General features: G+C 36.8%; 1 protein-coding gene across 2 annotated transcripts in view; it reads left to right on the top strand.

Annotated features, from left to right (window-relative positions):
• Nucleotides 1–24,887, top strand: part of LOC121329358 (MICOS complex subunit mic25a-like) — a 109,320-nt gene that overhangs the window by 16,474 nt on the left and 67,959 nt on the right. Inside the window, exons 5-6 of one of the 2 annotated variants that reach the window (XM_041274927.1) lie at nucleotides 7,597–7,617; nucleotides 11,200–11,283. In XM_041274927.1, coding sequence (XP_041130861.1) covers nucleotides 7,597–7,617; nucleotides 11,200–11,283 — 105 coding nt within the window. The remainder of the gene's footprint in view (nucleotides 1–7,596; nucleotides 7,618–11,199; nucleotides 11,284–24,887) is intronic. The other variant, XM_041274928.1, reaches the window with a different exon arrangement.

Genomic DNA, 24,887 nt, shown 5'->3' with positions numbered 1-24,887 from the left:
GCCATTCATCATAGTCACTTTGCAAAGGGGTGAACTCTGATCCTATTCCCAAATGTACAGCTATGGTATTATAAAGTGAACAGCGATACATTTGTTTAGTTTAGCTTTATTTATTTATCAACTCGAACATCATTGCCTTGGGCACATTTTGAGCATCTACTCTTATTTCTACTACTGACCCAGTAGTATAATAAATATACTGTACTTTTCAAGATCACAAACACCTGGATTTGGTTACTTACCAACTCCCTGAAAACTAATAATTTTACAAATCTGGAGCCAAAAAGTGAAGTACAGTAATATAATTCATGGTTCATTTTGTGGAGTTTGCTGTCATGAGTAGATTTGGTTTGTGATTTTTTCCTCTACTGAATTAAGTGATAATTTTTCCTCTGTAACAAAACCCACCTGATAACTGTTGCTTTTGAGTACAGTAATCCGTAGCATATCCGACTGCGGTGGGACCAGAGTAAGAGCGGATATGTAAAAAGTCAGATGAATGAATCCTGTATTAAATACCATTATACACAGCTGGAACAATTACTATATTCACAGAATTATTTTTTTTTTTTTTTGAGATCAAGCTTTTATTAGGGAGCTCCCCTAAATCCCTTGTTTAGAAAGATACAGGGTATTAATGCTTGTGACAGACTAGCTATCTACCGTGTGGGTGTGTGCATTGGCTGCTGAGTGACAGTCAGGAGATCGAGAGGGAGGTTGAAATTGATACGCCCCGCAGGCGACCAGGCTTTATTTACACATCAACACTCTGAACAGCTCACTTGACACTACCAGCAATGGCAACGCACGGAGCACATACAACACAGTGTATGAAAAATTTGGTAGGGTCTGCAATATCTGAACTAATCTTCTCTGTTCAATAATAAAGTAACGTTGCTGAAGAGGTTGATCATGGTGGATAAACGGCTAGGGTGGATATGAGATGGGCAGATACGCGACGGATTACTGTACTTACTGATACAAAAGAAATCACATGATGCTGTTAATCTTTCAGCTCTGTCACATTGGCTTTATTTTAAAAAGCCAACAAGCAAAAAAGCAGACGGAAAAAGAAAGAGTCAGAGAGGAAGACTAACTAACGAGGGAGAAAGTCAAAGTTAAGTGGAGTTAAAACTTGATTTAAGATTTTTATTTGAGAATCAGTAATCTCATGATCATCCAACCCTGGTTGAAAAGATAAAAAAAGACAACTGAAGCTAGTTTTTGAGTTTTAAAAACTTGGAGTTAATTAAAGAATGTAAACATTTTGATAGCAATGCCCCCTGACATAGATGATCGATTGTTTCACTTCGCAAGCTCTCAGGTGTCGTTTCTTGCACTGACAATGTTGTGAGCTGGCTGGCAGAGCTGCTTGCTTCTGAGGTATCTGCTGCACTGGGCCGAGTACCTGCTGGTTTTTCGGTACTCTGTTCAGCTCCGTTAGAGTTGATTATAGTAATGCCATCATATATCCATGTGTGTTTGAACTAAATGTAATACACAGTATAGCTGCTGGGAATGGCTCACTACACACAGTAAATGAATTGGACTTGATGTGTGAAGAAAGATGTTGCTGAGTTACTCTCTCGCACCTACCGGCGATGTGGAAAGTATAAATAGACACTGGCTAAAATATTTCAGATACTGACATTTTTTCATTGAATTTAACTGTAAAACACACTTCTTCATTCAGCATCCACTTGGTAAATTACAATGAGCTGTGCTTCTGGTCTTGTTTAACGATACAAACAATACCTACCTCTAATGCAATGTATCACGTAAAGAACCCTTCAAGATCCATCGGTACATGATTGTTACACCCCTACAGTTAAGTTTTCTCTTGCGGATAGCATCCCTGTTAATCTCTCTTCCCCTCTTGGACAGTGAGTTGTTTTTCACACAAAATTGAATTTTAAACTAGGTTTGTTGCAGCAGTTGCAGTAGTTTTATCTAACCAATTTAAGAGCTACCTTGAAATGTGTTATGGATGTGTGAATATACTTGAACATGTCTCCACGCCAGAACCCAATATTGAGTACAGCCAATTTCCTATAAATGGAGCAACATTTTAGTTCTATCTATACAAGCTAGACCATCTAGAGAAGTGCATGCATAGCTTCACTAGATGGCAGTAAGATCTTGTCTTATTTTCCCTTTTCATTTTATTGCTACAGTAAGCATCCCAGAATCCTGTTGAATTTGAAACTCAAATACATAACGGTATTTAATCAAGTCTTCCGCAGTCTTCCATTTAGTCCTCAGCCCCTTTATTGACAAGTTTAGTTTTCTCAAAGGTATTTTTTAGCTTCCTCTTCATTAAAACCTGTATGCCTATCCAAATGTGCTCATTTCTGCCAATACTCACAGCAGTATTTTAAATACCAGTATTTTTCAACATAAGGAGGATTCAAAACTATTTAGGATCTTCACCTTCAAAGTGAACAATACCTTACTGGTACTGTATAGTGAATTGAGGAGGACATAGCTATCTGCTATGATTTATTTATTTATTTATTTTTAAGTCAGGTGCTTGAGTGTGACAAATTCTAAGCTTCATTATTTTTAGACCATCTTACTTTTCTTTCTGAGCCGTACTAGTTTTGAATGGGTATACGCTGCTGCAGAATGGAACTTGCTCAGTCTGTAAGTATGTGTGTAGTTTGAATTAATTTAATAATCTGTTCCACTAAGGCTGCATTTGTAGTGACTGAATCATATAGGTCCAGATTATCCAAAATTCAAATGAAAAACTGTAGTACAGTGTACAAAAAGTCTCCAAGGTATTACTGCCTCTAATTCTTTCATAGAAGTTGGGGGATAAAAATCTGCAGTGTAGTCTTGATACAGCACCTGCCAACTAAGTGCCTATGGTCAGACCCCGTCTGTCAGGTCTGTCTTACCCATCTTACCTGAAACTGGTTTGCAACAGAGATGCAGATTTTATATCTTACAGAATGACAGACACCCAATTAAGCATGTGATGGATGGTCATTTACACAAAAAGTGTGCATTACTCGAATTCTAGCCTAGTTTTCCCCGGCTAGGGGATGCATGTCACTGGCGACAGAGATGTATGTGGTGGAGGCACCTCTACACGTCTGCCAGATTTACATGTATCTAGAGGACCGTTCATCCAATTGTGACAGTCTTAATCTGGGGGTATATGGATGCATTATGAAAATAAAAAGTTGGTATTTACAGAATATTATTATTATTATTATTATTATTATTATTATTATTATTATTATTATTATTATTATTATTATTAAGTATATGCATCTAGCTTATTCAAGAGGTGGGTAGTTGTTTGTTAGCAGAAGTGGCCCGTTTTGCAACTGAAGCAGAAGTATTTGCACAAAGTCAAGCATATCAGAATTAATATAGATCACTAAAACACAGAGGGCACAGTCAAGGTTAAAATGAAATCAATGAAAAGGAAACGGCATTGTTAGTTGTGGGACTCGCGCGTGGATATCCAAAGCAGCTGTCACCTCTTCAGCTGTCATGTACGGCAGTTGTTGCAGGTATATGGCTGAAAGGGTCTAGGTAGTTTTAAATATTAGACCATTTACTCCATTGGAAATGACAGGGTGTCAGACTGAGAGCTACACCTTGGGGCTTTCCACACAGTTTGGCTGCTCTAGAACAAGTATGAATCTCAACGAATCTCCAGGCTTGTTTGGTAGGGAGTGGAGTTTTCAGTGGACTGAAGGATGTGGTAGCAACTACAAAATAAAAAAGAAAGTTTCCTTATCATGGGCCCCCTTGTTTAGTTTATCTTTTTTATTTCTAATAATTAAACACCCCGTTTGAATTTGCAAACTGTGGTACACTTTGAGTCTTAATGTACACAGTGTTGCTTAGCATGTTCATTATTTCTAGCTGGGAATGCATATCCTAGGGAATAGGGAGTAGTAAATACCTGCATCACACTTATCATTGCCTGTCTAATTGGGTTCTATGAGAACCTCTTGTAAAAACACCCTCAATATTGGTCTGTGATGCGATACTGCACTAAGAGGAAACCTCAGAATTGTAAACCGGTTTGCTAAATGAATAGTACAGCCTAGTTGACTGCGAATTATCAGTAATTGTAATCCTAGCCTTGACACCTTTTTGCATGTAAATCTGTTAAGCCTCTTGCCTCGCACTCACAATGATTCGGATCCCAGCGAGTGCTGACAGCTGAAGCCAGTTGAGATTTAATCCAGTGACCCTGATTAAATGCACTTTAAATCTAAAACCTTAAAAAAATGGAATTTTACTTTTTTTAAATATGGATTAAGGATTTGACCAGTAAATGAAATCTTTATAAAGGTGTATATATATGCTACATTGTTAAGCAGATGCAGCACTTAATCTCAGGAAACCAATTTAGTTGTTTAATAAGTTCATAGCTATACTTGTATATGACTAGAATCCTGTAGTCATTTCACTCATGAGGGTAGCTATGAAATAACCACAGTACCCTATGAAGGTTCATGGCATATCCTCTATTTTTTTTTCAAATTCAATGTATCCTTTCAATGTGAAATGAAATGCAGTACACCATGCAGTCTTTTACACAAATAGTCACAGTAATCTATAAACCTTTTTGATGGCTTTTCTGATTTGTTAAAGTTTAATGTTGAAACATGTACTAAAGTTAAACACTTGGGAAATTAAAAGGGACAGATATCACAGGTATTTGTTTTAGTCCAGCCCCTGTAATTTCATTCCTTTCCTTGGGGCTGTGTACAAAACAAATGTCAATATGTAAAAACATGCAGAGCATAAATAACCCCATACCGGCACACAGCAGGAGAAAAGCATGGTTTGTGAAAGCTTTCCTAACGAGAGTGTGCAGATATTAGAAGGTAAAGCATGGAACATGGAATTTTGAATTTGTTGGCTTGTCCAATGTTCAGAGGGAAAAAAAAAAACCCAAAACAAAACAACAACAAAAAAAACTTCCATAAGCAAGCCTTGGTTAAGAGTCTGTGTTTGACTGCTTCATATTGTATAACACATACAAAGCTAAACAGCCATGATTCATTTCCCTTTTTAAATTGTAATTACTCTACCTAGCGCAAATGGCAAACATTTAATATACAATTTACCGCATGAATAAGTAAACAATTAGTCTTTCCTTTTAAGTAAAAAAAAAAAAAAAAAAAAAAAAAAAAACTTGTCTTACCAGAAGCAGCAAAGTATGAATTGTTAATCAGGCGTAGCACACCACCAGGCTGTAGCTTACCTCGAAAACCCAGTTCGAATCTACCCCCTAGAGAACCTGTGTGCATAACTTATTTAAATGTATGACATTTGCTTTTTTTTATTTTCTCCTCCAGTAACATTGGTCTAAAAAGATCAAACATATTTTTGTGTCTCGACTGTCTAAATCTACTGCGTTATTTATTTATTTTTGTCATATGCTGGAATCAAATTTAGTACTTATGCATGTTCATTATAATCACACCAGCCCTACAGGTTTTTTAAAAGCACTTTCTTCACATTCATGAGGTGTCTGAACTGCTCCAATTGCAATAGTATTTGGGACTTACAGGGATATGTTTGTGTATGATCCTAGTTAAACCAATGCCTTGCAGCAAATCACATTATCTCAGCCCTGGCACATGCCATGTAATGATGGTACCCGTGCTCATTCAGAACATTCCCCCTTCCCTTCCTTGAGACTGCACAGTCGTGACATTGACCTTCTAATTTATGGTATTTGCAAACTTCTTGAAGGGATCTGTGTCGCCCATATTAATTTACGACTGTTCTCTAATCCTCTTTTACCTGCTTTGAGCTTGTCTGGAGTATACAAAGTGCCAGGACTGAACAGCCTTCCTGCTTCCATTCAAACCATGTGGCAATGTGACTTTTCAACTGTGAGAAAATCACGTTGTCGCATGATTTCAGTGGAATGAGGAAGGCTGTTTGTCTCAGGACTTCTGATTCTCCAGACAAGCTAAAAGTCAGGTAGAGACAGATTTGGAGAATACTGGTACTCATTATTGAAGCAACAGAGCCCTGTTGCTAAACTAATACGCTCCAGTTGAAATTGGACCAATCCCATCAGAAAAGACCCTGGTAGATTTGCACAATGAGTACACTGAGAAACTGACAGATTTTTTTCTTACTCATTTTTTAGAGGACCTTGTAGAACAAGCCTTGATGCATTCTGTCACTGCTGTTTTTAACACCATTCAGCCAAGATAAAATTTCACTTTCTACAGATTTCCAGTCGTGACTAATGGCGATTTGTATTTTCTTTTTATTTGTATTTAAATGCCTCTAATTTTGTGCTCCATGGGTCTGGGTGTGGAGTTACTGTCATTTATTTTCCCGGAGATGGGTGTAATGAAGTGAGGCCACTTAAAGGTGGCAGAAATGGAATGTAAATGGCATAACATCTTTGAGCAGAGAAGGGAGGAGAGGTTAAACAGATGGCATGCCATATAACTACCTTATTATCCCTCCTCTCTCTGTAAACGGGCACTGCCTATGCAGTATATTTATGTGCAAGTACAATACAGCACTTTTTCTTTGGAATCTCCATTAACCTTTCAGTACTCCTGACGAGAGCCTTCACCAATGCATCAAGAAACCTTGACATGCCTTGTATTGCTAAGAGAAAACGATGAAGCCGTGTGTAATCAACAATGAATATAATGTTTACTAGAACACCACCTTTCTCCAGAGACTTAAAATAGGGGCCGGGTGTCATCTTTTAGATGATTTAGAGGCATTATTTGGTGTGTAAAAACACAATGTTTTTTATTGTTCATTATTTTGGCTATTGTGTGTTTTGTTCAATTTTTTAATCTGTTTATTTATTATTAAACATGCAGCAGCGCTTACATACCCCAGCACTGTTGTCTGTCTACTTCCTGTCCTGATGTCACCACAGAGCTATCCGTGACACGCTCCAACACTGATGTACTACACAGTAGCTGGATGTCTGGATCTGTAAACAACAAACAAAGGACCAAACAAAAAGCCATTCTTCCTACAGCCTCAAAAGCAGAGTCAGCGATAGTTTAAAAGATATAGTTCATTTCCAGAGCTGGCATAGATTTGGTTAATATTTCATGTTTGATGCCACTACATAGCAAGGTTTTGTAATAAAAGGTTGTTAGAACTGCAGCAATAACATGCTTTTAAAACTCTTTGGGGTGTATTCTACTGAACAGTGGCAGACCTACTGTAAATGTAATATAATATTTAAACAGTTACTGACCTGGCATTACTTTTCAAAAAGAAACAAACACACTAAAGAGACTCGCACACACAGTTACAGATGTTGGTTTTTACAGTCACCTTTTTCTTGTATTGCATATCGACATGGATGGCTGCTACAGTATGCCTGTTGATTTTCCTTAACATTTCAATATGTCTCGCTGTTTATTAAACAAAAGAATGGGAATACTGTCTCATTAGTGATGGAAAAATAAACCATTGTTTTAATTTTTTTTTTTATCATTACAAAAATCAGTTCTGCATTCTAACCTGTATTAGAAGCCTGGCTCAAGTAATCTTTTTTTTTTTTTTTTTTTTTTTTTTTTTTTTTTTTTTGGAATATACTGATTTTTCTCTTTCTATCACTCCCAGCCTGCAGATTTGGATGCTTGGGTAAGCCTGGCCGTTTGCTGTTAATCTTACTTGTCTTTTTATTTAAATGTCATGTTTTCATTGTGCATTCCAATCACTATCTGCACAGTTATATAGCATTTCTAACATGTTTAAGGGTATTCAACTAGAAAATTGCATATCATCTGTGTGCGGCTGATGTTGGTTCCTTTATGGACCAATAATAGCTTAAATAAGGTTCTGATCACAGTACATATATGCAGAGCAGTGATATGTGCCAGTGTTCTCCAGTATTGAAAACCTATGCTCTTCTGGGGTCCTGCTGTCCCGGTTGACTGCGTCAGTAAAATCCAGTGTACAACTTTCTATAATAGCAGCTATGCATCACAATTCCCTTAGGGAATGTTTTTGACCACATTCAGCTATCTTCCCACCTTGTATCTAGTTTAGTGACTGGAGTAATGTGCTACAGCTAACAATATAAGAAGTCCAACGTACAAATGCGCGTCCAACATAAATCTACAATCTTCAGTTTTGAAAGAAACTTGCGTTGTATCAAGCTTGTATTTTAAATTGTGATGATGGATACAAGGTTGAAGAAAGCTCTCATGAAGTCTACTTTTAAAGTCATTTAGTTTCTGCAACAAAAGTCATAGCGTGTTACTGACTGAAAGCCCGCTGTCAGTCAGTAGGGGAAGCAGCTGGTTGGCTAATGACTATAGAGAAGGTGTTGAGTCGGTGCAATGTCACTCTCCAGGTGACCAAGGAACAGCAACACTTTCTGAAGGCATGCTTTGCACACAGATAACCTGAACTTAGTGTAGTTCCAGATACCCATGTTATAGTAACATAATGCTACTTTCAAAACTGCAAATTTGAGACCAATATAGCGAATAGAGGTGCACAGCTGGAAACAATGTATGCAATGATTTTGTAAGCTACAAACACAAGTGAAGAAGCATAAAGTGATTTTATTCACTAATTAACATGTAATCAACAGTGTAATGAAACTGAAAACTCCAGCATAAGTTTGTAGGGCTCGTGATCAAGTAGTAAATTCAGCTGTGCATATTCTGATAAAAGGTTCTAAATATGGAGACCATATTTAGATGTTTTTTATTGATATAGTTTATTTATTGCTTATTTTCAAAGAATTTCTGTCTCAATAATGGGGTTAAGAAACTATTATTTGTACAATATGTGTATTTGTACAATAAATGAGAAACTTCTCTTAATCTTTTATTTTAACCTGATTAAATAAATATTTGATTAATTGATCGGGTTGTTTTGGACTGGCTGAAGTGATTAATACCAATTTGCTTGTGCCACACAACCTTAAAGGTCCATAGAGAATACATGAATTCTGCAAATTATTGCAACAATAGCCCACAGTAATTTAGCAGCTTACCTGTGCTTTTCCCATTTTTATATAATGCATTTACCATAGTTTACCATATTGTGCCATGTAATTTTATGTATGTATACTTTTACTATGGTAAACTTGTATTAGGCAGTAGTTAATTAAGTATTATTGATTATTGCAACAGTGTGTATACTTTTAGTTTCGCATTTGTATTGAAGAATTATAGACTACTTTGTTCCTCTCTTTCAGTATGAAGCCATCTTGCCCTGATTTGTCCATTAGGAGATTCTGGGTGTCAAGTTCCACGTAATTTAATTTGGCAAGGGAAAGGGTGGAAGAAAACCATTGTATGGCTTTATTTTTAAAAGCCAGTGAGAAGAAAATCCTAACTAGTGAGAGAGTCACATTTAATGGGAGTTTAAACAGGGTTAAAGATGATCTTGACTATCCTGATAGCCCATAACTGAAAACGTAATGGTTTCGATTTACCGTTAATTGCATACATATTATCAGTTTCCAATGTGAAATGCACTTGGTTTGCTGAAATTCTTGTGATACGAACTATGTTCTGTCCTTAACCAGATATATTTGTTGAAATTAAGTTTCAGTTACAGAGGGCAGATATGTGTGACTGACACAAACTAGAGACAAAAGAGAAAGAGAGCTTACTTAAAAACCTATGGTCCCAGTAATTTCATTACGTTAATACAAATCTGTCTTGTGAATAAATTCTCTTTAAAACTGTTATTTAACATTTTATACTCTCTGCACCCTGTGCATCAAGATAAGCCCTCTTAAGAACTGTATTGGTTTGCAGACCTGGTGTTAAACGCTATGTTTTTTTTGTTTTTTTTATTTAATTTTTTTTATTACTTGAAAAGCATAAGATTAAAGACACCAGAAAGTGGTAATATAGTGGTATGAGAAGTCCTGCCGATTTTAGGCAGGGACGTGGTGGCACATTGACATTAAAGTCATTGTTAATCTTCAAAATGAGTTTTATATTCTTGGAGAAAGAAAGGGACCTGTACGAGCAGTCAGTGTACTTTCTAATTTATTTTTTTGATTTTGGACCAGCTAAACAGCAGTCTCAAAGGAGGCTTGCATTTATTAGGCAGATTGTGAGTTGGTGTCCCAGCTTTGCCGGCAGTACATTTCTGATTCTTGATTGCTCTAAGCAGGGGAGTTTGTGGGGGGTGGGAGTGGTGTGGTGTTGAGGCTTTTCTAGCTAAATGTTACTGTGTCCTTTTTGAATGTGTGATTTTATTTTATTTTATTTTAATTTTTTTTTTTTTCGACTTTGAATCTACTTCAAAGTAGGGCTGAACCGTTATCATTTTTAATTTTTGTGATGTATGGGGAGCTTATGTTTTTATAAACATGAATCTGCTTCTTCAAAGCACATTTTTCATAACCCATTTGTGATATCAGACCTCAATGATATAGGAACTCCTTGAACTCAATGTAACAGTAAAAACATTTCAAATTAAATATGTAGAACCACTCATCGAAATGTTACAAAACTTGCCAACAACATTCTTTACCACAAAACCTTGAGGTTCTTAGAATCTAGATTATGATCACCTGCTTATCCATGATTTCTGAATTGCGATTAGTCATCTTGTTCTAGAACAGACAGCACTATTTTTTAGTTAAACTCTTTGTTTTTATGATTTATAATAGATTAGGATGATAGGGCAGGGAGTCTCTTATAAGGCTTCTCTCGTCAAACTATATGAAATGGCATCTGTTATGCGGTGGAGACACATAACAGATTAACTTAAATCACGCCCTAGGAGAAACGCATTCGAGGATATCTCGAATTTGTTATCCTTGCTTTTTTATATTTTTAAAAGTGATGATTTACTGCTGTCTTATTACATAATCTCTTGCTCATTTTTATTCACTTCCAAACTGGAAAGCCATTACCAGGCACACACTTTTCTTAAGCTGGCAGTTTCACCCAGATACAAGAAATAAAGCACTTCATCCTCTGCTGCATCAGCATGTGTCAGGGAACAGAGATGCGCCGATAGATAATGCAGCAGACACGATATTATCTGGTAGGTCTGTGAGGTAGCTCTGTGTCTCTGAGGAGTTGTTTTTTTTTTTTTAAATGATTGCTTGGTCCTAGCTCTCTGGCTTAGGAAGGGCTGTGATGAGTATCTGGCAACACCTGGCGGATAAAGCCTCTGCAGCAAGATTTCCTCCAAATCCTAGCCCCTTTTATTCCATCCATCTTCCTTTCTTCTCTGTCACAGGCGAAACAGCTGGAGAGAAAAGAAGCTGATCTAAAACATCTGGACGCCTTTTATAAAGAGCAGCTGGCACACCTGGAGAAGAAGGTAAGGGACTTGCCATTGTATCGTCAGGGGGTTATATAATCCAGAAACTGGAGAGCGGTCAATCTAGGCTGGGTAGTAGCCTGGTACCAGTCGGATTTGTGATCTCACAGCCAAGTCCTACTTGCACCCAACAAGGCAGTCCAACTTGAAAAGGATCCAGAAGAGGTTTATCACACTCCTGTTCTTGCTAAAATAACTTCAAGTCAGATTTCTCCAGACAAAACAGGTTTAAAAGAAAGAGAAGGAGATACCCACATTCTTTGTATTTTCTCATTCAGCAATGGCTAGAAGATGATTTGCCTTCTGACTTGATTAATAATATTAAAGAACAAGCAGCTTTGGGTCTCATTTCCATTGCTTGTTTTTACAATTCTCTTACTATGTTATGGTGTTTGGAATCATTCTGAGTGGTGCAATGTTCTATTGCTCCCATATACAATTTTTCTGTAAATCTGCCTTTAACTGGAGTATACAAAGTGCCGAGACTTCCTTGTTCCATTCAAATTATGTGACAAAGCAATGTTTCAACTCTGCTTGCCCAACCTACTCTACGTACTGTATACAGAGAGAGGTGTTGCTGACAGTTAAAAGGTTACATTGGCTCATGATTTGAATGAAGTGAGGAAGGCTATTGAGTCTTGTACTTAGGATGTTCAAACTCAAAGTCAGGTAAAGACAGATTTACAGAAAATGCTACAAAACTCAACATTGGAGCAACAGAGCCACTCAGAAAATAGTAAGGGAGAAATATGAAAAAGTAAAGAGCTATGTACTCATTTAATTTCTGTTTGTGGTTCCCCTTTTTGTGCCAGCATTAAAAAATAGTAACTTGAGGCCTCTAGTTAACAGACTCAGAGAAATATTATTGTGGGGTACTGGACTGCAGCGATTGATTTTTTTTCTTTCAAATACAACACAGATATTTTACATGAAACAGATACAGGTAGTTGCCTTTCCCCACTCGCACAAAAGCACAGCAGCTGCTTAACTGAGCGCTGTCGGCCACGACCCTCCATTTGCCAACACTGTTGGCCCTCCTTCCTGTCCAGCAGTGCTGGCAAACAAACGCAACAGCTTTGGGCACAGTGGGCACGTTGTTGATGCGAGAAGAATCGCACATGGTGATCGCCGACCCATGTGATCACGATGCAGTTCCCTGGTGTTTCAGAGTATGTCCTGAGTGCAGAGAGCAGGGCCTGTTGTGACGTCTCCACATGCATCACTGAGCATGGGCTTCTATAATACATTCTTCATTATTAAACCAGGAAGAACTCATTGGGATTAGTATATCATTTCCATGTGGGGTTACATTCTCTTGCATGGCGAAGGCATTTTATCCTGGTAATGTTAGGTTTAAGTAGCCTTTAAACTTTTACCTAGGAATTATTTGCAGGGTTTTCGAAGCAGTAGGTAAGCATCATAGGCTTGAACAGCAAAAAGCTTAATGTTGTATAGGAGTTTTGTTTTCCTGACAAGTTTCTGGCAGAAGAAACTGCAATGTGATATTCAGCTTTGTCAAGAATTGAAAGTCTATGTTGCCTAGTTGAGTGGGTATGTGTAATTGCCTGGATGATTTGACATTTAACAACCTTGTAGTGCAGTTTGCAACAAACTTGGTAATGACTCAAACGTGTGCTTAACTGAATTTTAAGGTTGGACGAAATGTTCAGATATCGATTATGGACTATAAACTGTGACAGTTATCTAATTCATTTTGTAATTCCTTCTCTCTCTCTCTCACACACTCTCTTTCTGTCAACTGTTTTAAATTAAATGTAATATTTAAAGTAATATTCCCTTGCCGAAAAATAAATGAGCTAGCATACAGGAAGAGAGAGGAATAATTCTTAGGTAGCAGCAGTGCTTATCCTTTCGGAAACACAGCCATCTGGGATTAATACAAATTTGATGCATAGTGAATTTAAACAAGTGAAAGAATACATTAGGTAGCTCTGCTATTCCCTACTAAGTTGACCAATGCTGAGTGATTCAGTGCAGGTGGGGAGGGGGGTGCACGACTCCTATCCTCTTTCTCCAGTGTTACTATTATCAGTAGACTGTAGTGTTTGAAACAAAGTGGTACAGTTCGAAAATTGTATCTGTTACATTTTATTGGTATTTTTTCTTTCTTTATTCTGAGTGCATGTTTGTCTAGCCAATACACAGTCAAACCATTATTGCTTTTTTCGGCCAATTACAGATTATTATTTTCTTTTATCACTCAACTTTTATCGTCATTTGAAATGTTAGAGTTGATGGCTGTTAGCGCTCTCTCTAGGAGCCATCTTTATTCAGCTGTGAAAATGGAAGTAATCCAGGCTGACCCCCTGAAAGCAATGTCTTTGATAATAAAAGCCTATATACCACTGAGCATTTACTGACTCCCATCAGCACAAGCCTTAACGAAAGGCAAGAAGCCTAGAAAAAAAACTCACAGGCGCTAGGAATACTTTTTATGATCTTTTCTTTCTGGTAATAATATGTGACCAGACAAACCTTTTTTAAAATTTGTGTTTTTATGCTTGTACATTTTTTTGGGATTTCCAGCACAAAAGATTATAGATCAGGGGACAGTTAAGATATGAAATGAAGGGGTGGGGGGAGGGGGGGGGGGGGGAACCGATTTTAAAATCAATTGTTTACAAATTAAAAAAAAAAGTCACAAACTTTCATAAAAACATCTAAGCCTCTATACAAGAAAAACATAAAAAATTTTATTCTATAAACACAAAAGGGACAACTGAGACTATTACAGTTGTTTTCACTTGCCCCTGTTCATGGTGCAGTTTTGGTGCAATAGAGGTACACAGGCTAACGCCATTTTTTGAATAAAAAAAAAAATACTTTGATGCTAAAAACCTTCAAATGAAGACTTTGACAGACATAAAAAGTCTGAAAGAAGTCTCTTTTAGTTTTATCTCCTACATTATTATATGTGTTTTGATAGTTCTGTACCACTAGCCAGTTTTACAAAACAATACAATACATTAAGAAATAATTCACAAATGGTGTATTTGTACAACTTGGCCTTCGGCATATTAGAATGTTAACAGCCCTTGGAGATAGCTTTTAGAGACCATTGATAGTATAGAGCCCTTCCTTCCTCCACTGGTCAAATGCACCATGGAGAGCATCTCTCTGCGCTGTGTGGGGAAATGATAATCCACTACAGTAGTTTTATCTGCCTCCATTTCCACCTGCGTGGAAAAAATTGATTTTACAAGTCTCCATCAAGACGGCTTTGTTGCTTCTGAGTGTCTTTTGGTCTTTTGTAGTGTGTGTGTGTGTCTGTGTGTGTTTTTTAAATTATATGCATTGCATTGAATAATGCCTTTTTCCCTATAGCATTTCCCCAGTTTTATATCATTGTTGACCAGCTGCGAGCCCCCAAGGTCTAAACTATCCCCTAGGCTATTAATTGTGACCCTTGAGTGAATGTGTTGGAATAGAGCTGTCAGGGCTATGTTTTGTGTGTTTGTCTATGTGAGTTCTTAAGAGATTAATTCTATTTAGCCCCCCTCCCTCTTTATGTTGTCATCTTTTGACATTGCCAGGGTGGCATCCAGAATGACATCTTGTGACAATCTTTTTGAAGAGCTTTCTTCAAAGCAAGCTTATTTTTAGTGATTTCAAAGAGTGAGGGATGACAATCAGTCTAAAACCTTTATTTCCAAATCTACAAAGAGAGTGTGCCTATGCTATTTTTCAACCGTGCCTGGAAATTTGAGGATCTTTTCCAGTTAATGGACATTAAGTCAGTGTTTTTCGACCTTTTTATCTCAAGTACCAGTGTTTCTAGCAGGAACCACCAGGTGTACCAGTAACTATGTGCAATCTTAAACGATATTAAATACACCACAACAAGCACAATGTCATTGAGATATTTTGATTACAATCTGAGAGGAAAATTTAATGAAAGGTGTTTTTTTTTTTTTTTTTTTTTTACTAGTCGAGTTAGCTGCAGTACATTTCATTTATAATTCCGTTTATTTTTTTTGTTTTTTTTTCTCAGCAGTACACTTACTATTTACAGTCCCAAATATTTCTGTGTGTTCTGCTTCTTAAAATGGTCAGTTTTGATAAACAAACATTGTTTTCCCTGCAACAGCTGACCCTGCTTTAGTACAAAACTCACACTACATTATTGTTTTTCATTCTGATAATGTCCTAAATTATCGGGCCTGCTTCTTTGGCTGAAGAGATATTATCAGCTCATCATCTAACTGGGGAATCTGCTGTGTAATTAAATCAGCCGTAAACTCCTGATGGTAAACAGTGTAACTAAATCTATTATATCTGGGATACAAGATACAACAGATGAAAAAAATATTTTCTCAGCTTGCTACAGTAACCTTTTCACTTCCCTTTTTGTTAATTGTTGACATTTTTGCTGCATTGCAGTCTTTCATTAATTATTTCCTTTATATTAAGTTTTCAGGGCATTTTGTTAATGGCACGTGTCACAGACATTAAGTGGATTTCTATTTTTGTTTTTCGCTGTTCTTGTTCTACATTTCTTAAATGCAACTGTTCATCTGAAGCAACATTTTTACACAACAGCACTCTCAAGTTTAATCATCATCACAACTGTTGCAAGAAACTGGCGTTCCTGTATTCTGCTGGTGTTAATACCGCTCTGCACTTCCAAGCATTTGTATTTAATCAAATTGTTACCAGCCTTCTCACACTTCAGTTTATCAAAACATGTGATATGTGTTTTGTTATACACAGACTGACGTCATTTCACATTTAGAAATATTGGTTTTTAAAGGGAGAGGCTGCATTTCTGTGCCTAAACCCGAAAAAACAGTTGTCAAAACTTTTTTGTTGTCTGATTTGCAGCCATTTTAGTCGCATCCTGGAGCCCTGCATCATAATGTTTTCATGTCTCTATGATTCAGTGGTACAAACAGATTGATATATTACGATGGTGCCATTGAGGGAGCATTGTGGTTGAGGAATCATATCGCCATAAAGAACAACTGCCTTTGCACAAGTGGCAAGCCTGTCACACCACAGATTGAAAACCACGGTTCTGAATAATACAACATTTTATTTGACGGTTTACTTTTTAGTAACTGTTAATGTACAAGCTAGTTATATGTGTTCTGTTGCTCCAATACTGAGCTATTATCATTTTTTCTATGTATCTGCCTTTACTTGACATGAGACTTGCTTTAAACGTGTCTGAAGAATAACTTAACTCTGCCAGCTGCACCTACTATATAGTTATATGTATATATTCCAATGCTGCTGCATTAAAGTTTCATGTGAAATAAAATGTATATGTATATGTATATAAAAAAAAAAAAAAAAAAAACATAAACAAATTATGCGTGTATGTGCCATTCTGGAGAACAAACTTTACTTCTAATATCCACCCCAAATTTGGAGGCAGTAATTTTTGCTAAATTATCTTTTATCGCTCTGCAATAATCTGCACACCTTGCAGAGTTATTTAGTTACACTGAACAAAAATATAAACGCAACATACAACTGAGTTACAGTTCATATAAGGAAATCAGTGAAATAAATTCATTAGAAATTGGAAATACAGAAAACCAGTCAACATCTGGTGTGACCACGATTTGCCTCATGCAGGTACAGTTGAAACCGGGATTCATCTGTGAAGGGCACTTTTCTCCATCATGCCAGTGGTCATCGAAAGTGAGCATTTGCCCACTGAAGTCGGTTACGACGTCGAACTGCAGTCAGGTCAAGACCCTGGTGAGGATGACGAGCACGCAGATGAGCTTCCCTGAGACGGTTTCTGACAGTTTCTGCAGAAATTCTTTGGTTGTGCAAACCCACAATTTCATCAGCTGTCCGAGTGGCTGGTCTCAGACGATCCCGCAGGTGAAGAAGCTGGATGTGGAGGTCCTGGGCTGGCGTGGTTACACGTGGTCTGCGGTTGTGAGGCCGGTTGGACGTACTGCCAAATTCTCTAAAACGACATTGGAGGCGGCTTATGGTAGAGAAATGAACATTAAATTCTCTGGCAACAGCTCTGGTGGACATTCCTACAGTCAGCATGCCAATTGCACGCTCCCTCAAAACTTGAGACATCTGTGGCATTGTGTTGTGTGACAAAACCGCACATTTTAGAGTGGCCTTTTATTGTCCCCAGCACAAGGTGCACCTGTATAATGATCATGCTGTTTAATCAGCTTCTTGATATGCCACACCTGTCAGGTGGATGGATTATCTTGGCAAAGGAGAAATGCTCACTAACAGGGATGTAAACAAATGTTTGCACAAAATTTGAGAGAAATAAGCTTTTTGTGCATATGGAAAATTTCTGGGGTCTTTTATTTCAAACATGGGACCAACACTTTACATGTTGCGTTTATGTATTTGTTCAGTGTAGTTCTGTCCAGCTGCCCACAGTAGCCCAATACTCAGTTAACTAATGCAATGCCCAGCAAGTTCTTTCCAGCTGTTTCGTACATCAATTTAAAAAAAAAAAAAAAAAAAAAAAAAAGTTGAAATAACACTGTCTGAACTCTGTTTAATATAGCAATAATCTCCACTAAAGCAGTTCTTCAGTAGAAGGTTGTGCCCTTAAAGGGTGAGCAGCAGGGTGACTTTAAAGTCTGTTTTCAAAGCTCTTTTCGAAATGGCTGCTCTAATGCACTGGGGTTTCAGACCTGTCCTCTAAATCACTGCAGGAAGAGCGATAAAAAAACAAACATAAAAAGTGCTCTGGCTTTTCCATTTCGTACCGCATCATGGATGGATTGTTATTCCTGTGTTATCCTTACACAATCAGTGTACTAGAGCGGGCATTTTGAAAAGAGCTCTGAAACAGACTTTAAAGTTCTAAGTGTAAACATTTATTGAAACAGTTGCAGCAACACGTGGGGACATGCAACGCTATGTTTTACCAAACCCCACTACTTACTCTTTAATGTCACCGTAAATGGCCCTTGATTCTGCTTCGTGACATTAGCTAAAAGAGCAAGCATTACCTACTGGGAAAAGACTTAAATACATATAATATCGCACTGTACATAGTGCAAACCCGGGGGAAAATGTCATCATAATTGCCAAATGCATTCCCACCTGTGAGTCAACAAGAACAATCAGTTGACCAAAAATATTTAATGCAAGGAAATAGGGCAGTGGAGAAAACGGCACTGGTAATTAGACGTCAAGCTCAGGCAAAGCTGTCTGCTGTTGAAATCTTCCATGTGGAAAGAGATATTTGGAGTCACAGAGACCATTGATATCCGAGCAATCAGTTTCATACAAAATCTAGGATATATACCGTATTACTTCAATTTGGTGCCGCCCTCGTATTAAAGACGCCCTCGTATGACGCCGTAGTCATATATCAGCTTTATAATAGAGGCCGTCCTCGAATAAACGCTGCTATCAGTAAAGAAACATTAAGGTATTTTTTTCTCCCCCTACCAAAAAAAACACTCAGTAAACAGACTGAGCAACACTGACTATGTACATGTAACGCCCCCGAAGAGATGGGAGCCCCAATCTAGCACGTAATGTACACATGTACACACACATAGTAAGCACATTTTATTTTATGGTAGTACAGTTCTGAAAGAAAATGGTAAAAAAGGTAAACTACGTACAGAACAGCAGTCCTTCTGAAGTTCTTATAGGTGGTTTTTCTGTTTTGTTTTTAGTTCACTTGTAATTACCATAATCAATCCCGTACAAATAAAATCAGTGTGCTTACTATCTATGAGAAGATTTAGTTTCGGTTTCTCTTGCAGAGAAATTACAAACAAGCAAGTTACAGTGAGAATTTAAAAAAAAAAAAAATAACGAGGTAGGATATATTGTAGTTTTTATAGAAATCAAACTGATATTCTGAGGTAATTTTTGGTGCAGAAAAACATCTACGTCACATTCTTGGATTTAACTGCCACACCAGCATTGTCCAGCCCCTTAACAACCAATACACACTCCTGGTTCGATGGTACAGTACTCCCCTGACCTTCAAACTCCCATCTAATAGGCTCTCTAACTGTCACTGATAAATGTACTGTAGTCAAAGTAGGTTAGCCACACACACTGTTACATACAGGTAGGCTACCGCTTTACAGAAAATAAGCAACCACGATACTTCTAAAATGTCATAAATCATTTAATAAAATATTGTAGCGTTTAAAGTGTGATTAATAAAGGTTACCCTTATATAGAGGCCGCTCTTTTTTAAGCTCTGCAGTCATTTTGATCAATTTAAAATAAATGCAGCGGTGCCAAATTTAAGTAATGCAGTATGTGCATATATATATATATATATATATATATATATATATATATATATATATATATATATATATATATATATATATATACCCTAATGAGATCAGAGTATTTAGTGGCAGGTGACTGTAGGCACCTAATCATTTTAAGAATACATTTTTTATCAAGTTTCACAAGCAGTCTGGTAGGGCATGCAGTCTATCTTTTTTAAGTCTCTTTTGCTGTTAGTTTTTGCACTCTGGTGAGGCCATTGTCCACCTCACCACTTTGGATTGCTGGAAATGCGCTGGTGTGTCCTATAGCCTTGGTGCTTAATCATATAAAGATACTCAGGCAAGTCTAGCCTACATTACATATGTCTATACCATGCAACTAGAACTGAAGAGCAGTTCTTGAAGCCAAATATTCAAAGCACCTTTAAAAAAATAGTTAATTAAAAACAATCTGTATTCATTGCAAAGAGAAACAATCCACATGAACACAACAATACTAAAAAGGGTAAATAAAAATGGAATTTGAAGCTACTGTTAGCTCTTGAAGAAAAAAGCTAACGGACATGCGTTGTTTTGCTCATTAGACATTTAAAATTATTTTTAAAGCAGTTCTAACTACAGCACTTGCCTTTGCTGTTTACTATGGCTGCCTTACTGTCTCCCTGTAGCTAAACAAGAATGAAACATACAGCACTGAAAAGATTGTAAACCAATTGAAGCAGAGTAAGTCGATTATACATTTTTCAATATCTAGTTTATCTAATAAATGGACTAATGAAGTCAAAATGATGATTCCCCATCTACAAGCTGTTAGTAAGAGACTTAATGTGTGATTTGCAAGCAGCTGCTTCAGAGTCATTCAGAGTCTTTAGAAATTACTGTGAGCATGCTGCCGATTTGATACCAAATGCTACTTTACTGTGGAAAGGAAGTGTTTTCATTCCACAATAAATTCAATTACATTTTATTAAAAAACCCTGCTAATCTAGCCTGAAGAAGGGTGGCTGTAAGTGGAATCTTGCTACTTTGTAGAATGAATTTAATAACATCAAAATTACTTCTGCACTGGAATATTAAAATAAGAGTTTGTATTGCAGAAAAGCTAACTCAAGTACTGCAAGACTAGTTTTTCAAGTTTGGAATAGAATGAATTATACGGGATGTGTGTTTAAGTAAAATCTGTTTTATTTGGTGCCACTTATTTACTGTGCATGCTAACATAGGTGGAGGAAACTTGGCTATTCCAGTGAATTCCATAGCAGGAATTTTAACCAACCATAATTATTTCATTGACTGCTGAAGATCAATTCAATAATTAAATCTTGCAATAGAATGGACTGGCATTTTCAGTCTTTTTATATAGGTGTAAGAACCAGCGCCATCTAGTGTTCTTGTACTTTGGGTCATGTCTGTGGCAGGCAACAAGAACTGATGAGTAGCTCCTGAACTCTTAGTCAAAGCACCTTAACAAAGACTTGTTTATTTAAAAGATACATGAAAAACCACTCTGAATTATTTCGGAAATATTAAAGAGTTAGCAGCGGGGTTCCAAAAAATATAGCGATTTTGTGGCAAGATGGTTGATGGCGACGTCGGGCCAGGAAGTAGACAGACAGGACCGGTGAGTGAGTTCTCTGCTGGTTTGTTATAAATAAAAAGTTTAATCAAAACAGAACACTTGTACAAAGCAAAACGGCACATTGGCCAAAATAAATAGACAGACAAGCAAACGAGACAAACCAGAACAAGTATCGTGCAAGCCCTCTCGCTCGAGTAACATTTTGTATGTATTTAATATTTTTACCTCCTGACTCTCTCGTTTTCCACTCTGAACACCCAACCCAGAGTGAGTGATTTCGTGCATCTAAATATACAGCTGTGCCAGGATTCAATTACTAATTAATCACTCACTTGAATCCCAGCACATGTCTGAATTCAACTATACATTTTAAATCATTTGTGCTACATAGCCCACACCAATACATATACCCTGTGCACAAATACATACACACCAACAGTAACACACCACATAAAACATAAAACACAAACATATGCACAGGGGCGGGGAACTCGCCACAGTTACACGTCCCCACATGTTGCTATAACTTTTCAAATAACATACCTATAATTTTTCTTTTCATTGTTAACATCCTGACTACTTTTTTAAATTTATAACTTTAAAAGCTCATTATAAAATGGCTGCTCTTTAATGATCCATGATGTTTTATGAAACAGAAGCGCCATAGGATGTGTTTTTTTTTTTTTTTTTTTTTTTAATTGTTCTTCCTGCAGTGATTTACAGGACAGAGCTCAAACCCCAGTGTGCTAGAGCAGCCATTTTGAAAAGAGCTTTGAAATAGATTTTAAAGTTATGTGTAAAATCTTGTCATGATGTTACCAATGAAAAGAAAAATGACAGGTACGTTATTTAAACAGCTGTAGCAACATGTGGGGGATGTACAGCACTAGATTTTTCGGAACCCAACTACTTGCTCTTGAAAGCATGCTAAATTTAAATGTATTTACTATTAAATCACACTTAAGGTGCTGTAGTTACTACACAATATTTGCCTTGTAACTGAAAGCGTTAACATGTGGGCCAGACCTAACTCCTATCGTCCGGCCCCACACAGTGAAACGCTGAGGGCTAGTCTCTGTCAATAGGCAGAGACTAACCAACACTTTGATCTTTGCTACGGTTGTTCGGCTCCTTGCCAGTCTACTGGGAAGCCATTAGTTTGAGACCTTGAAGCAGTAGTGAGGTGCGTAGGAGGCATTGCAATAAATGAATTGCCCTAAAGATGGGATGGGAGAGAAAAGGATGAACAAAAAAGAAATCTCTTTGTACAGCTGTTTTGTTCAGCCTTAATTGACTTCTTTTGGTGTAAAAAAAAAAAAAAAAAAAAAATTGCAAAAATTGCTTAGTTTGCCATGTTAGGGGAAATGGTGCATAAATACCACAGTAACTATTGATAAATGAAGTTAGACACATTCTCCAGGATTTGTTATTGCATTTTTCTTTCTTAAGCAGCCTGCGATGAACTGTTCCGGCTCCCTGGCCCTACAGTCTTATCTCCTGCTTCCAGCACTCTGGGTATTTAGCTTTTTAAGCAAACGTTTTCCATGCTGTAGTAAATGAAAGTGCATATTGCTGCCATGCTTGAAGGAAGGAGGTGATTGGAAACAGGCTCGGTTTTATATGTGTGTATCGTTATTTACAGTTCCCAGTTTCTCTCCGTTCAGGAGAGCAGACCGACCTGCATTTGGAAAAAGCTTTTGATGTGATTTTTCTTTAAAGCTAAAGAATCCCTTTTTTTAAAAGCCCTTTTCAGGTTCTATTAAAAAAGGAATCTCCATTAACCTGAGTAAATTTAAAATAACTTGCGTGAAATAGGTTACTAAATAGCTGTGTGCCATTTTTAATAATCTGACTAATTTTGTCTGCATGTGACAGCCAAAAGATAGTCATTTACTACAGGCATTGTTTCACCTGTAATAGAACTACCACAGGGTATATTTGCAGAAATGAGCTTATCTATTGCTGCATTCTTATTATTTTCTCATGTGCATCGACTCATATGTACAGTTTCCCACTTTCCTACATTTAGTCGCCCTTCATCATTTAATATTTTGGTTTAGTCTGCCATATTTAAAAACAAAAAGATTTTAATGAGCAGTTCAACAGACAAGTGTAGTGGTACCACAGATATTATTAATTTATTACTTAATGCATGCTGAAAGACTGTAAAGGACAATTGCTCTTCATTACAGTCCAGAGAAGGTGTTTTAGAAATGGTCTGGACTGATTCAGAATTCAATGTGGAAGTCACCTTCTGGACCAGTGTTGCCAATGAAGCCAATTACTGCAATATTGCTTAATGTCTTTGTGCTGCTTTGGAATTCTTATCGTCTGCAGCATACCGAGAAATGTCATCTTTGCTGACGGTTGCCATACTGACTTCACTTAAGGGGCAACTTGAGTGTGATTCTTATTTAAAAAGAAAGAAATGTGCTCATTAAGATTTAGTTCAGCAGTGTCACAAAGGCTGAGAATCGAATGCTGTCAAATTCAGCATACCGTACCAAGTGCATTGGTTATAAAAACCTGCAATACCTAGCAGTGGAAATTATTTGAGAAATTCATTTTTGGAAGAATGTCAGTATGCATTACATTGTGAAACAGCTGCTGTAAAAAAAAAAAAAAAAAAAAAAAGAAAATTATTGCAAAGTGCTGGCCACAGAACCTTGACACACATCTTTGATATTGTGTTGTTAAGCTTTAAGAGATTGTAGCTAACACAATGTTTTCTCTTTCATTTGCTATTTTGGGCTCAATTTTGCAGTTGTGATTTATAATTCAGGTAATGCTGCACTTACTTGGTTGTTTCACCTGAAGAGTGAAATTGTCCCCACCCCTTCAAGAAGACATTGCTGATCTTAAATAACTGAAGAAGTGCAAATGTAACCGTCTTTTACCTAGTGTAATACCAGATCTCATATTTTAAATAAAAATCCATGTGTATCTTTTAAAAATGACCATTTGAGACCAATGTATGGAAGTGCAAAGCAGGTAAGATATTAATGGAATTATTTTGCTATCACAATCATGAAAAAAAAAAAAAAAAAAAAAAAAAAAAAAAACAGCTGCAAGATTTATAAACTGTTCTGTTATCCTGATGTTATATATTTAATATACAGCATATTGTTACATCTTTATCTTTGCACAGTTAAAGTGACTAGTTGTTGTAACTTGGAAGAAATGGTGTAAAATGTAAAACGTGTTTTTTTTTTTTTTTTTTTTTTACATTGAAGTGAATTTAAAGAAACTGGATTTGAACCAGGGCTTCCTTAGCAGAAAACAAAGCTGATCAGATAACAAGATAACTGTGGAGTTTTCATAACAGTTCAGCAAACAGTGTACCACTGGCATATGATAATTATAGTTTTTGTTTTTTGTACATTGCTCTTTCAAATTTCCTGAAATGTTGTGCATTTGTTACTGATATTTTTATTGTAGTTTTTAAGTGGTCATTTTTACTTATGGGATGTACATACATAATAGGCAAATAAATATAATGTTTAATAGATATTTACTCCACCACTTCAATTGCACATTTGTTTTCTGTAAAGAAAAAAAGAACAATTGCAATTCTAAAATTCATAAGAAACAACTAGCGTGGGCACTTGATTATTAAATGAGTAACAACTTAAGGCTAATTGTAAGCCCCTAAATTAAATATATGAGTTATTTGTTTGTACTTTGGAAATGTTGTTTATTTTTTATTTTATTTTTTTTGATAAAAACTGAGCCATTGACAATTTTTAGTACCGTATCTTTGAGAATCTAGCCCAGTGTGTTATTTGTCCACAGTAGTGTAT

The sequence above is a fragment of the Polyodon spathula genome, chromosome 16 (genome assembly GCF_017654505.1).
Source record: "Polyodon spathula isolate WHYD16114869_AA chromosome 16, ASM1765450v1, whole genome shotgun sequence".
In the NCBI taxonomy this organism is placed as follows: domain Eukaryota; kingdom Metazoa; phylum Chordata; class Actinopteri; order Acipenseriformes; family Polyodontidae; genus Polyodon; species Polyodon spathula.
Note: the sequence above shows the minus strand (reverse complement) of the source record. Positions and strands in the feature narration are given on the sequence as shown.